Source organism: Salmo trutta, chromosome 5 (genome assembly GCF_901001165.1).
Source record: "Salmo trutta chromosome 5, fSalTru1.1, whole genome shotgun sequence".
Classification (NCBI taxonomy): Eukaryota; Metazoa; Chordata; class Actinopteri; order Salmoniformes; family Salmonidae; genus Salmo; species Salmo trutta.
This window is the reverse complement of record NC_042961.1, coordinates 6,250,095-6,266,040: the sequence shown is the minus strand read 5'-3', so window position 1 is coordinate 6,266,040 and position 15,946 is coordinate 6,250,095. Positions and strand designations below refer to the sequence as shown.

The 15,946-nt window shown below is 41.2% G+C and overlaps 1 protein-coding gene across 4 annotated transcripts in view; it reads right to left on the bottom strand.

Moving 5' to 3' along the window:
- Nucleotides 1–15,946, bottom strand: part of LOC115193574 (disks large homolog 5-like) — a 112,172-nt gene that overhangs the window by 70,870 nt on the left and 25,356 nt on the right. For all 4 annotated transcript variants that reach the window (XM_029752329.1, XM_029752327.1, XM_029752328.1 and 1 more), the window contains exon 2: nucleotides 3,753–3,821. In XM_029752329.1, the coding sequence (XP_029608189.1) occupies nucleotides 3,753–3,821 (69 nt within the window). The remainder of the gene's footprint in view (nucleotides 1–3,752; nucleotides 3,822–15,946) is intronic.

Here is a 15,946-nt window from a genome sequence, read left to right as displayed (position 1 = left end):
TTGATAAGGTTTGTATCACAACTAGAGTAGACAAAACACTTTAAATTAAGCACATTAATTCTCTTTATAATCGGTGTAGAGCCTAACTGGCATACATAGTCGGCGGGTGAGTTTCAACTTTGGGGAAGATCATTTTTACCATAAAAATGCACCTTTATAATAAAGCATTACATTAATAATCACATTTGCGGTCACTTTTGAGAACAGTGTTTTCCCGCTAACTGCATTTTGGAACATTCGTGCTTACAGCCTACTGCCGTGTGCGCATTGCTGCGTTTATAATGTGAACAAAAAGCCTAATAATTTATCACCATTTTAAGCTAAATGTTCTGATCTGTTGTATCTGCCTCATTGCTTTAAAAATGTTTGATGCGAGTGGTTGTATTCATTTAGGATCTATCGCATCCCACAACTGTCACAAAGCATGTTTGGAATATTTATTTATTGCACAGAAGGAAAATTTGACCAATAGAATGTCAACTTTGTACTATGGGGCATAGTAGGTTGACATAGGCTAGTACTTTTGCTGTTTGTTAGGCCTACTCACCTTGTCGGTTGATGAAAATGAGAATTTTGGACAGTTCTGCTAAACATCTTCAATACGCGCCTCAGAATTTGATAAGAGGGACGCGCAGTTGCGTCCCCAATGTGTCTGTCTTCACTAGTAGTCTACTTCTAGCTGAGATGCCTGTGAGAAGGACCCGATCACGTGACGGGCATTGGCTAATAAGAATTGAGATATCTGAGAGAGCCATGTGAGGGAGGTGAGTCGGAGCACGGCAGCTCGGAGAAAGGAATTATAATATTCAGCCCAAAAGCACAACGGCCACTGCCCGCAAAAGGCATGGATTTTTTAGGGGGCATTACGGCCACACATGGGGGATGCCGCCGTGAAATTTGAGGCCTGGTGAGAATATTATCAAGTGCTTGTCAAATTGTGAATGAGACTGATGAAGTGTGGACAGCCTGCACTGCCTTCCATGCTACTTTCTTCAAATTAGAGTCGCATCATGCAGCCTTAGAATGCATTAAAAATCCAAACATATAGCCCAACGTTTGTATCACAACTAAAGTTGCATAAATAACCTTAAATGAAGCATATAGGAGGACCTGTTTCTTTGTTAACACAGAATAGCTGCATGTCCGCACTCTCTTGGAAACCGTTTGTAGAAAATATCATTTTTATTTTATTCAGCTATGTTCAATTGTATTCTTCATACTATAAAATAATGCCATGGAATACTAAGCAAATCTTGTCTGCTAAAGGAGGTGACACTCTTGACCCAAATTGCTACAGACCTATATCCATCCTACCCTGCCTTTCTAAGGTCTTCGAAAGCCAAGTCAACAAACAGATTACCGACTATTTTGAATCCCACCGCACCCTCTCCGCTATGCAATCTGGTTTCAGAGCTGGTCATGGGTGCACCTCAGCCACGCTCAAGGTCCTAAACGACATCGTAACCGCCATCGATAAGAAACATTACTGTGCTGCCGTATTCATTGACCTGGCCAAAGCTTTTGACTCTGTTAACCACCACATCCTCATCGGCAGACTTAGTAGCCTTGGTTTCTCAAACGATTGCGTCGCCTGGTTCACCAACTACTTCTCTGACAGAGTTCAGTGTGTCAAATCGGAGGGCCTACTGTCTGGACCTCTGGCAGTCTCTATGGGGGTACCACAGGGTTCAATTCTTGGGCCAACTCTTTTCTCTGTATACATAAATGATGTCGCTCTTGCTGCTGGTGAATCTCTGATCCACCTCTACGCAGACGACACCATTCTGTATACTTCTGGCCCTTCTTTGGACACTGTGTTAACAACCCTCCAGACGAGCTTCAATGCCATTCAACTCTCCTTCCGTGGTCTCCAACTGCTCCTAAACACAAGTAAAACTAAATGCATGCTCTTCAACCGATCGCTGCCTGCACCTGCCCGCCCATCCAGCATAACTTCTCTGGACGGTTCTAACTTAGAATTTGTGGACAACTACAAATACCTAGGTGTCTGGTTAGACTGTAAACTCTCCTTCCAGACTCACATCAATCATCTCCAATCCAAAATGAAATCTAGAATTGGCTTCCTATTTCGCAACAAAGCATCCTTCACTCATGCTGCCAAACATACCCTCGTAAAACTGACCATCCTACCAATCCTCGACTTCGGCGATGTCATTTACAAAATAGCCTCCAATACCCTACTCAACAAGCTGGATGCAGTCTATCACAGTGCCATCCGTTTTGTCACCAAAGCCCCATATACAACCCACCACTGCGACCTGTATGCTCTCGTTGGCTGGCCTTCACTTCATAATCGTCGCCAAACACATTGGCTCCAGGTCATCTACAAGACCCTGCTAGGTAAAGTCCCCCCTTATCTCCGCTCACTGGTCACCATAGCAGCACCCACCTGTAGCACGCGCTCCAGCAGGTATATCTCTCTGGTCACCCCTAAAGCCAACTCCTCCTTTGGTCGTCTCTCCTTCCAGTTCTCAGCTGCCAATGACTGGAACGAACTACAAAAATCTCTAAAACTGGAAACACTTATCTCCCTCACTAGCTTTAAGCACCAGCTGTCAGAGCAGCTCACAGATCTCTGCACCTGTACATAGCCCATCTTTAATTGAGCCCAAACTACTACCCTTTCCCCTACTGTATTTATTTATTTTATTTATTTTGCTCCTTTGCACCATATTATTTATATTTTAACTTTTAACATTCTTCAAACTACAAATCTACCATTCCAGTGTTTTTCTTGCCATACTTTATTTACTTTGCCACCATGGCATTTTTTTGCCTTTACCTCCATTATCTCACATCATTTGCTCACATTGTATATAGTCTTATTTTTTTTCTACTGCATCATTGATTGTATGTTGTTTTACTCCATGTGTAACTCTGTGTTTTTGTATGTTGTCGAACTGCTTTGCTTTATCTTGGCCAGGTCGCAATTGTAAATGAGAACTTGTTCTCAACTTGCCTACCTGGTTAAATAAAGGTGAAATAAATAAATAAATAAAATAAAAAATTAACTAGTGTAGCCCACAACCATATGGCATAGCCAGATCAGGACAACCCAGAGTATGCCATTTTGTTCTTCTGAAATAGACCACAATTTCTTCATATCATGTTTCTTTAGACCGGTCTAAAATAAATGAAATGATTTCTTGTGATGGTGTAGGCTATATTAAATGGATTTATTGTAGATGTTTCAAAAAGGTCTGTATCAGTGGCTTCTAGACTATGTGTGGAAGCAAGGAGATTCTAAACATGTTTATGTTAATTACCATGAGACTGGCAGTTATTTGCTTGACAATCACCGGCTGACAAAATGTCATAACTGCCACAGCACTAAGCCTACACCGCACCTTTCAGAGAAGACCCCTCTACCTCCCTTCACCCTCTCTCTCTTTTACTTTTCCCCTCTTTCCCACTCATCCCAGAACAGAAGCAGGCCTGGCAGGGAGGCCGACAGACAGACCCATCTCTCTCTACCTCCCTCCCTCCCTAGAACAGAAACAGAAGGAGGAGCGGGCCAGACCAAGAGACAGACGGGCAGGCAGGCAGAGCCAAGCAGGCAGGAACTCGGAGGATTATGTGCCATCCTTGGCATCAGGTTGGGCCTTTAAGGGTTTACGTAACACCCAGTGATGCTGAGTCATTTGGACCCCTGTCAAGCTCTGGCACTAAGTGAGTGTTAAGGAGGTAGCATGGTGAACACACACAGAAAATGTCCTAGGCCCAATACTTACCGACACTGCTTAGGGAGCTGCTACTCTCAGAGTCTGAGGGCATGGTGGAGAGAACACTGTATGTAGAGCCTGCAGAGACAGTGATGAGGTGGAGAAGAAGAGAGTAATCAGTAACCAGTCAAAAAGATGATCCCGAAATCAGGTGTTTTCCATTGAAGTCGTTCTTGAAACAAATGGATTGGTTCGTCAATCGATGAATTAGTACTGTAAAGTTAGCTTCATAACCCAATACAAATATGCATACTTTTTAAAAAAAATACATCTTCTCCTGTACTTATGATTTTAACTTATCTTTATTCATGTCCCCTCTCGCTCTCCATGCAACTAGTACAATGCTTTGATGTATATTTCCTGTATGTCCCTGCTAGTCAAGCAGAGTGTCACGGTTAGAATGTGATTTTCTCCTTTCTAAGTCAAGGAGCACATGGAGACAGCACTCAGGACAATGATGCCCTATTTGCATAGTGCTACACACATCTAAAGGCGTCTGCATGCTTCCCAGCAGAAACAGTTCCAAAAGAGGACATGCATATATTAATGACATTGTGACGTTTTTGTTTGTTTTGGACTTCAGTGAGGGTTTTTTCGGCTGTTCGGGCACAACATTTTCTCAAGGCACGCCAAAGTCGGTAACTGAAGTCTACTCCCCTTCGTCGGTGATTGGTCAACAGTAGGGATTCTTCAATAAAGTCTGTCGTCATTCAACGAGAGACGACTCGTTTTCAAGCACATTTTTTCCATTGAGAAATACTGGACCAAACATCTTAGTTCGATGTAAAATTGCATGATTAAGAACTCCTTGACAAAAAGCTGAAACTAATGACTGATTTGAGTTCTTAGATTCATTTTGACTATTTTGAGGAAGTACATACTGGCAACGGCATCTTAAAATGGACAAACAGTACTATTGCCGCTTTATTCTTGCTTTTCAAGCAATGGTCTTTTAAAAGAGTATGCGAGCACACTAGTTTGGTTCGCCTAGCTGACCTGAAGCATGCTGACTCCTTTACGCCTAGGGAGATTTCATTTGATATTTATACGTTTAGCAGACGCTCTTATCCAGAACGACTTACAGGAGCAATTAGGGTTAAGTGCCTTGCTCAAGGGCACAGACAGATTTTACCTAGTCGGCTTGGAGATTTGAACCAGTGACCTTTCGGTTACTGGCCCAATGCTCTTAACCACTAGGCTACCTTTTCATGTAGAGGAATCCATAGAGGGAGCTATACAAGGTCATGCTGCTGGATATCACCGCTCTAGCTGCAGCAACAGATTGACTGCCTTTAAAGGACCATGTAAACATATGAGTTTAACCCTTTGCGGAGTGAGTTCTTAGAATGTCATCATTCTCAGTGTTCCACTTTGGGATTTTTACTTCAGTACAGACTGAATGAGCAGCCCTTGCTGTTACCATCTTTAAGAATCAGTTAGAAGGTTTGCCATAGGACATAATATAGACGTACCGTTTAGTGCTCCTCTGAGTATTAAGAAGACAAACAGATATACAATAGCTGGTTATATATATTCTAAATGGGTATATTGTGATCAATTGAGATGTGCCTCTGTCACACTTCAAGCAGGCATAAGACTGCAATTAAAGGAGAAGTTATTTTTTTGTTTACAACCAAATCTATTTTTTATGTAAATGGAATGTTATAGAAGGGTCCAGACACCTTTGTGATGTCACATGTTTTCGATAAAGTTATCCCAAAACAGCAAATCACTTCCTCATCCTCATTGTGTAGTATGGGGGCCCCAAAACAACTTTTACAATAAAGACAAAAACACCTCCAAACATCATTTTATAAATGGCAAAGCTCTCAGTAAAGTTATGCAGGTCTTTAGATGTTGTACACATGAAATTGTGTCATTCAGAACTTTATCTGTAATGTTATATTCTCTTTTGCGCTACTCGAGCCATTCCATTTACCATGTAGCCTGCTGCTACAGGTAACTGCCAAAATAAAAGGGAAGCACCCCACGCTTTCAATATATATTGTACCACTCACTACGCAAGTGTTCCCTTTATTTTGGCAGTTACCTGTAAAATGGACAGAGAGGTATCGTTTGAGTCACAACAAAATGTAATATAAGGTTGCGGATGAAGTTTGGAATGACTATTTCATGTGTATAGTACATCTAATGACCTGCATCACTATACTGAGAGTTTTGCCCTATCTAAAATAACTTATTTGGTTGTTTTTGGATCCTTTTTTTATTTAGGGGCCCCATACTAAACAAGGAGGATGAGGAAGTGATTTGCTATTTGGGGTAAGTTTCTCTAAAACATGCGAAATCCTCAAAAAGGTATCTGGACCCTTCTAAAGCCATTTACATAAAAATATATATATATATTTTTTAAAGCTTTATCCTTTAAGTGTGTCCTCTAAAACCCATTCATGACACACACCAAAGACAGGGTTTTTTTCTGAATCAAAAAAGGGACTTAGGTGGCGGGCATGGAGCGGAGACATTTTAGTTTTAAAGCAAACTTCCTGCAATTCTATGCATTTTGCTATGGCTAATACTGTGTTATTTTGCTATGGCTAATCCTGTGTTATTTTGCTCAAACATAATATCTACCGCTAAATTCATTGTTTTGTTCATTGTTTTGGGAAGTCATTTAAGTTAACACAAAGCGTTTTTGTACAAATTGGAATTTCAATGGCAGAAAAATCTCACCAAGGGAGTGATATCATCAAGAGGGCATCGATCAAATCCCATTATCCCAGATCTGCTGTGTAGGCTATAGCCCTTACAACACCAAGCCTGCAGATCACACAAGGCCTAACCTCATTAGCCGGGGGCGAAGAGAAAGCGCGAGATTAGAAATTAAATGAAGGTAGAAGAAAGGTGACTGGCTTTTAATCTGTTCTGACACTCCCTGAAGCTCGGTCTCCACTGCTGCGCTCCACTGGGGAACACATTGAGGATTTCACATTGTTCTAGCTGACATGAGAACTGCACATAGCCTAGCACTGTACTACTAGTCTGCTGCACACTGAAGGCACACTTTTGACTAATTTTCCCAGATGCATTTAAAAGAAGTAGGCTACACTTTTTATTTTTATTATTGTCAGATTTGGAAGCAGCAGGTGGCCTAGTGGTTAGAGCGGTGGGCCAGTAACCAAAAGGTTGCTGGATCGAATCCCCGAGCTGACAAGGTAAAAATCTGTCGTTCTGCCCCTGAGCAAGGCAGTGTTCCCCGGGCGCCGAAGACGTGGATGTCGATTAAGGCAGCCCCCTGCACCGCTCTGATTGAGGGGTTGGGTTAAATGCGGAAGACGCATTTCAGTTGAATGCATTCAGATGTACAACTGACAAAGGTATCCCCCTTTACCTTTTTTATTTACACTGGAACTCTTGCGGCTCAGCTAGGGGATAAGTCATGTTACATGGAAGGCTTCTCTGCTAGACAAACGTGTTTTACTGATACAAGAACAGGTCTGGGAGATGTGTGATTTGAAAAGGCCAGCCCCAGAACACAAAAATAATTTGTTTCTAAGTAATCTGTCCCCTCTCCGACCAGCATGTCATGCCACATTGCAAAGACCAAATCACTTGTAATAATCATTGTCAATGCTCACTACAGATTTCATATACCGGCGGCTTGCCTGTTATATCCTGTCTTTAATTTAAACATAAAGATACAGTAAGTTAGAAGACAGTATGGAAATTGAGAAAAAGTAGGCCTAGCCTACAGGCTAGAAATGTATCAAATTGAGAACTGTGAAGAGGCGACAGTCTACACTGTAAGTCTCTTATCAGGCCAATGAATGCAGTAGCATATTGAATGGTAGCAGGCCATCCGGTGTTGGAAGGGTCGGCAGAGGTAGACCTCTTAAAACAGGACTTTAACCTCTTACATCTAGATGTGCCGCTAGCAGAACGCCTCGCCAATATCCAATGATAGAGCGTGGCGCGAATTACAAACTCCTCAAAAATGCCAAAACTTCCATTTTTAAAACATATGACTATTTTACACCATTTTAAAGACAAGACTCTCCTTTATCTAACCACATTGTCCGATTTCAAAAAGGCTTAATCTAATGTTTTGCTTTCGTTGTTATGTCAGGAGAGTACCCAGCCAGAAATAATCACACACCCATTTTTCAAGCTAGCATATAATGTCACAAAAACCAAAACCACAGCTAAATGCAGCACTAACCAATGATGATCTTCATCAGATGACACTCCTAGGACATTATGTTATACAATACATGCATGTTTTGTTCAATCAAGTTCATATTTATATCAAAAACCAGCTTTTTACATTAGCATGTGCTGTTCAGAACTAGCAAACCCATAGAAAACTTCCGGTGAATTTACTAAATTACTCACGATAAACGTTCACAAAATACATAACAATTATTTTAAGAATTATAGATACAGAACTCCTTTATGCAATCGCGGTGTCCGATTTTAAAATAGCTTTTCGGTGAAAACACATTTTGCAATATTCCGAGTAGATAGCCCGGCCATCATGGCTAGCTATTTTGACACCCACCAAGTTTGGCACTCACCAAACTCAGATTTACTATAAGAAAAATTGGATTACCTTTGCTGTTCTTCGTCAGAATGCACTCCCAGGACTTCTACTTCAACACCCAATGTTGTTTTGGTTCCAAATAATCCATAGTTATATCCAAATAGCTGCGCTTGTTCTTGCGTTCAAGACACTATCTGAAGGGTGACGCGCCGGTGCATATCGTGACAAAAAAATTCTAAATATTCCATTACCGTACTTCGAAGCATGTGAAACGCTGTTTAAAATCAATTTTTATGCCATTTTTCTCGTAAAATAGCGATAATATTCCGACCGGGAGACCTTGTTTTTGTTCAAACACTGAAAATAGAAAATGGAGTCTTCACATGCACGCGCGCTCCAGTGTCATTGTTCTCAGAACGACCACTTTCCAAAACCCCTACTGTTTTTCGCCCAGGGACTGCAGAGTCATCATTCCCCGTTCTGGCGCCTTCTGAGAGCCTATGGGAGCCTTAGAAAATGTCACGTTACAGCAGAGATCCTCTATTTTCGATAAAGAGGCTATAGAAGGACAAGAAATGGTCAGACAGGGCACTTCCCATATAGAATCTAATCAGGTTTTGGCCTGCCATATGAGTTCTGTTATACTCACAGACACCATTCAAACAGTTTTAGAAACTTCAGGGTGTTTTCTATCCAAATCAAATAATTATATGCATATTCTAGTTTCTGGGCAGGAGTAATAACCAGATTAAATCGGGTACGTTTTTTATCCGGCCGTGAAAATACTGCCCCCTATCCTAAACAGGGTAATTATCAATAGAAATTAGACCTTGGTCTCATTCAGCCGGGCCGATTTGTTAACAAGCTGACGGCATCAAAAAATAGTAGACGTATTAGAGCTAAAAAATATCTAGTGTTCGGCACTTAGACTGCAGACAGTCCAATTCTCTACCATTCTATCTTCAAGTGTGCACTTGCCGTGTGGGGGTGAGTAAGTGGACACTTTAGGAAGAAGTGTAGGGAAACAGAATGTAACCTGAAAGTGCGGACTCGTTCACTTTCTCTGAACAACATCCAATGTTTTTTCACTGAGGGTGAGTGAGCAATGCACACTTTAGGAAGACGTGTAGGGATCCTGAACACAGCCTTGTTTAACCTCTTGGCGTTACCCTAGGATAGGGGGCGCCACAGCGCATTTTGAAAAAAAATTGTGCCCATTTTAAACGGCCTACTACTCAAACTCAGAAGCTAGGATATGCATATACACCCTAAAGTTTCTAAAACTGTTTGAATGGTGTCTGTGAGTATAACAGAACTCATATGGCAGTCAAAACCCCGAGACCGATCGAAACAGGAAGTGGAATTCTGAATTGTGGACTCAACTTCACATCTTTGCCTATTAATCACACCGTCATTGAGCACTTCCTATTGCTTCCACTAGATGTCCCCAGTCTTTACAAAGTGGTTTGAGCCTTCTACTGTGGAAACTGACAGAATGACACGCTGTTGAAATTGGTCACAGGAGGAGGGCCATCACCATTATGACGCCGGCGGCCCTGCCTACCCTCCCCTTTCGAAACGTTTTGAAACACAATACAATCGTCCCCCTCGAATCATATTGGCTCTCTTGTTGAAACAGGCCCTGAAGATTTATGTTATACAACGTTTGACATGTTTGAACGAACCTAAATGGGGGAAAAAAATTTTTTTTCGAAATGGCTGTCCCGCGGCCGACTGAGCATTTGGATTAGCCTTCAGACGCGCTAACAACAGCAAGCTAATGGAACATAAAGGATGGACTTTTTCGAACGAAAATACATTTGTTGTGGACCTGGGATTCCTGGAAGTGCTTTCTGATGAAGACAACCAAAGGTAAGGGATTATTGACAATAGTATACAAGATTAGATGTGATATGCGATTGTTCCAAGATGGCGCAGAGCTGTATTTACTAGGTAATTTTCTGAGTATCGCATCCCCTTTTATCGCAAAGTGTGATTACCCAGTAAAGTTATTTTTAAATCTGGTATTACAGGTGCTTTCAAGAGATATTCATCTATAAATCTTAGAATGACAATATTACATTTTAAAAATGTTTTCGAATAGTAATTGAGTAAATTGTAGCACTGTTTCCCGGGATGCATTTGAGGGAAAATAGTTAGTCAACGTCACGCACCGATGTAAAATGCTGTTTTTATATATAAATATGAACTTTATCGAACAAAAGAATGCATGCATTGTGTAACATTATGTCCTAGGTGTGTCATCTGATGAAGTTTGTAAAAGGTTAGTGCTGCATTTAGCTGTTTTTTGGTTATTTGTGATGCATGTGGTTGGTCGGAAAATGGTTATGTGGCTACTTTTACGATGTACTCTAACATAATCTAATGTTTTGCTTTTGCTGTAAAGCCTTTTGAAATCGGACAACGTGGTTCGATTCAGGAGAGGTGTATCTATAAAACAATATAATTTGAAAAAAAAATGGGGGGAAAAAACTATTACATTTTGTTATGCTAATGGCGATATGATTTTTCGCTGGATGTCGAGGCCGCACAGGGGTTAAAGATCGAGTAGGGTATAGCCATGTGAGAGCTGATGGTAGACAGGGATAGTAGAACAAAGGCCCATCTCCTCTCCCTGACTCCCTCCATGTCTACCACTTAGGGTTGCAAAGGGTCGGAAACTTGCCGGTGAATTTCCTGAATTTTTCCAGAAATTTTCCATGGGAAGTTAAGCCCGGGAATTTGGGGAATTTTGATTAAATTCATCAAATTCACAAAAAAATGTTAGCTTATAACAGTGAACCTTTATTGTGGGGAAATTCTAGGTCTTGTGGCATATTTTGGTTAAACCTGTTGGGGCTAGGGGGCCGTATTTTCACGGCTGGATGAAAAACGTACTCAATTTAAACAGGTTACTACTCTGGCCCAGAAAATAGAATATGCATATTATTAGTAGATTTGGATAGAAAACACCCTGAAGTTTCTAAAACTGTTTGAATGGTGTCTGTGAGTATAACAGAACTCATATGGCAGACAAAAACCTGAGAAAAATTGAATCATGAAGTGGGAGAAATTAGAAATGTAGTTTCTTTTGAATCCCTTGAAAAACTACAGTGACATAGGATTTACATTGCACCTCCTAACTCTTCCATTGGCTGTCAACAATCTTTAGGAACTGGTTTCATCCGTCACTTGTTACCGGGCAGAAAATTGTGGCTCAGTCAATCACTGGCCAGTCTGAGGACAGGTGTCTTATGACGCGCGTGCACGTGACTTCGTTGTTTTTTATTTTTCTTCTGGGATGAATACCTATTGCCCGGTTGTGAAAATATCGCAATTTTACGTTAAAAAAATACCCTAAAGGATTGATTGTAAACATTGTTTGACGTGTTTTTACAAACGGTAATGGAACTTTGAACATTTCGTCTATGGATTTGCGTCCACGCCACATGGCATTGTAAAGTGTTCTGGATGGGTCAACAAAACGGACGTATTTGGACATAAATGATGGACTTTGCAGAACAAATGTACATTTCTTGTGGAAGTGGGTGCCCTTCCGAGTGCATTCCGCCGAAGATCAGCAAAGGTAAGAAAATATTTAGAACATATTTTTAGAGATTTGTCGACGCCGTGGTTGTAGGCTAACTGTATAGCTTAGCATTGAAGGCTAAGTTCTGTACTCAGAATATTGAACAATGTGCTTTTTCCGTAAAGTTATTTTGAAATCTGACAAAGTGGTTGCATAAAGGAGTAGATTATTTCTAATTCTTTAAATAATTGTTATACATTTTGTCAACGTTTATGAGTTCTTCTGTAAATGTATGTGCCTATTCACAGGAGGTTATGGGGAGAAAACATTTTCTGAACGTCACGCGCCAATGTAAAAATTGGGTTTTTGGATATAAATATGAACTTGATCGAACACAAAATGCATGTATTGTCTAACATGATGTCCTAGGAGTGTCATCTGATGAAGATTGTCAAAGGTTAGTGCTTAATTTTAGCTGTATATCTGGTTTTATGACGGCTATCCATGCTTGGAAAGATTATATATATTTTTTTGCTAATGTGCTATGCTAAAATAACCTAATGTTTTGCTTTCACCGTAAAGCCTTTTTGAAATCGGACAATGTGATTGGATTAACGAGTAGAGTATCTTTAAAATGCCGTATAATACTTGAATATATTTTTTTTTATTTCGCGCTGTGCTATCTCACTGGTTGTTGTCCAACCAATCCCGTTAACGGGATTTTATCCTCTAGAGGTTAAACTATCACCAATATAATGGAAATGCAACCCTCTGCATGCACAGTGCATTCTTCCATCACATGTGCAGCTGATTCTGAAGATCTTGCACACTAATGAGATGCTATTGAGCCCACACCACTACACTGTCTGAGCCAAGGACTACATGCTTTCTGGTAAGTTTTGATTACAATACTGGGTGGGGTGAATATATTCTATATGACAAACATGATTTTTAGTTAAGTAGTAAATTGTAGCCTACAGCGATGTGTTTAAATCATTTATAACTTGTTAACAATTTCTGCTAGTTAGTTTTTGATACCATGTGGGTTTTAGTTTGCTTGAGCCTGCTAACTGAGGAGTGTTAAATTCACCTGTTTCCATACACGTTTCATTTTAAAACATTTATCTTACAAAAGGAGTTGTTTAATCTAACTGCTTAATTATTCATCTGTATATGGAATTATATTTGTTTTTTTACACCTTTTCTTCTAGTCTTTACAGGAAAATGGCAAGGGCACTATCTGATGAGTGGAGACATTTCACTGCAGCTAATGTAGAAGGAAAAGCTGTGTACATTTGCAAATACTGTGCCAAATCATATGTGAAGAATGCAACAAAGATGCAGAATCATCTGGCCAAGTGCATAAAGTTCCCTCAGCACTCACAACAAGCAACCTCTGACAAAGTCCTACTTCTATTTGAGGTGAAAATGATGAATCAGACACCTTATCGATACCGACAGCTCATGGTCCTCCTGGAATCAGAGGTTTTTTTGACTCAATGGAGGAACATAGAGAAATGCTGATGAATGTCTTGCTTGAGCTGTTCATGCAACTGGTTCACCTCTGATGCTCCCAGGCAATGTGTACTGGAAGAGATTTCTGAATGTTATTTGCCCAGCGTACACCCCTCCAACCAGACATGCTTTATCTACTCATTTGCTGGATTCAGAGTTCAACAGAGTTCAAGTGAAGGTCAAACAAATCATAAAGAAAGCAGACTGTATTGCAATCATCTCTGATGGGTGGCCGAATGCTCATGGGCAAGGAATAATTAACTACATCAACTCCACCCCTCAACCAGTATTCTACAAGAGCGCAGACAAGGGACAACAGACACACCGGTCTCTACATTGACTGCCTTCAGCTTATCTGCAATGACCTTGGACCACAGAAGGTATTTGCACTCGTGACAGACAATGCTGTGAACATGAAGGCTGCTTGGTCTAAAGTGGAGGAGTCCTACCCTCACATCACACCCATTGGCTGTGTTGCTCATGCATTGAAACTGCTCCTCAAGGACATCATGGTACTGAAAACAATGGATACAATCTACAAGAGAGCCAAGGAAATGGTTAGGTATGTGAAGGGTCATCAAGTTATAGCAGCAATCTACCTCACCAAGCAAACAGAAGAATAAGAGCACCACATTGAAGCTGTCCAGCAACACCCGTTGGGGTGATGTTGTCATCATGTTTGACAGTTTCCTGGAGGGGAAGGAGTCTCTCCAAGAAATGGCCATATCACAGTCTGCCGATATGAACAGCCCCATCAAGAGGATCCTCCTGGTTGATGTATTTTGGGAGAGTGGTGAGCACCCTGAAACTCCTGAAACCTAAAGCAGTAGCCATTACACGGATTGAGGGAGACAATGCCATCCTGTCTGATGTTCAGACTCTGCTTGCAGATGTAAGAGAAGAAATCCGTACTGCCCTGCCCACTTCACTGTTGCTCCAAGCAGAAGAAACTGCAGTTCTGAAATACATCAAAAAGCGTGAAGACTTCTACCTGAAGCACACCGCAGCGTACATGTTGGACCCCAAGTATGCTGGCAAGAGCATCCTGTCTGGTGCAGAGATCAACAAGGCCTATGGTGTCATCACTACCATGTCTCACCACCTTGGCCTGGATGAGGGAAAAGGTTCTTGGCAGTCTGGTGAAGTACACTTCCAAGCAAAGGCTTTGGGATGGAGATGCAATATGGCAGTGGTGCCAACATATCTCATCATCCACCTGGTGGAAGGGACTTTGTGGATCTGAGGCTCTTTCCCCTGTTGCCCCCATTATCCTCCAAATCCAACCAACATCAGCCGACTCATAGCGCAACTGGTCCTTGTTTGGGAACACACACACCAAAGCACACAACAGGCTGACCAATACAAGGGTTGAAAAATTGGTGGCCATTGGGCAATTTTGAGGCTTTTTGAGCCTGGCAACAAGCCATCCTCAACAAGGAAGATGAGGCCTCAGAGTCTGATGTTCAAGAGGTGGACTGAGGAGTTCCAGGGAGAAGACATGGAAGCCTGAGAGGAAGACAACCACAGCTTTAGTTTCTAGACTATCATTTTACAGATGTATGTTGAAAATGTTTTTGTGAGGTGCGATGAATCATTGGGGATCATTCAATATTCCCTTTTGTTGTTCAGTGAAATCATCCCATGTGAAGAGTCATCTCATTTAATTAAAGTTCAATTCGTAAATCATTTTTTAAAATGTTATTTCTATTGGAAGGATTTAATAATTTGCAATTGCCTACTTATGACAAGGTAAAATGTTTATGTTTGTTTACATACGATATGGTAAATATATCCAATGCAAAAAAACATCTACATTTAAATGGTATTAATATTAATTTGCATATATTCCGTTAATTCCCATATATTCCCATTAATTCCAACGGAAAGTTTCCACCTCTGAAAATTCCCCAAAATGTGCAACCGTACTCCCACTCCCCTCCAGGGCCAACAGTTCGCGCTCCATACGGCCAGATTATCTTTCCATGAAGCGGAGGAATACTAAATTCTGCAGTTTGGCGAAAATATGAAAAAGGGTAGAATAGGAAGAGTGGCGAGGAACGACAGAGCGTGTTCCCCTCATACTGATCAGTCTGGTGCCGCTGTCAACTGTGACTAAATAACGTAAGAGGTCACCCAGATAATTAGATTTTCTAAAAATGCACCAACTACCCCAAAATCTAGGTACGCGTTTATCTGAGGAATCGGATTCTGCCATTTCAAACACTTTCTATCTTAACATCTTGACAACCCTGAAACTAACGATCTGGTGCAAGGCCTTCTCTTCCTGAGGAGGAGAGAAGACGACTTCAGGGACTGTTAGAGAACGAAGGTTATTATTGTTACATTAATAATATTCCTTCTGATATTCTGTATTATAAACTGGGTGGTTCCAGCCTTTACTGCTGCACCTCCTTGGGCCTTATTGCTGAATTAACCACCGTAACCTCCACTCACTTTGTGTCTGAATTCAGGAACAGACTGTGTGTGTGTGTGTGTGTGTGTGTGTGCGCGCGCTGTTTGGCTGGGCTTGGAAGGACTCCATTTCAGGAGGTCTGTCTCTCACAAGAAGGCCATGCATGGCAGTGGGTCACATGACCAGAAGAGTCTGCGAGGTCGTGGTCAGTAGAAGGAAAACGGGAAGGTACTACCTGAACTTGGTCA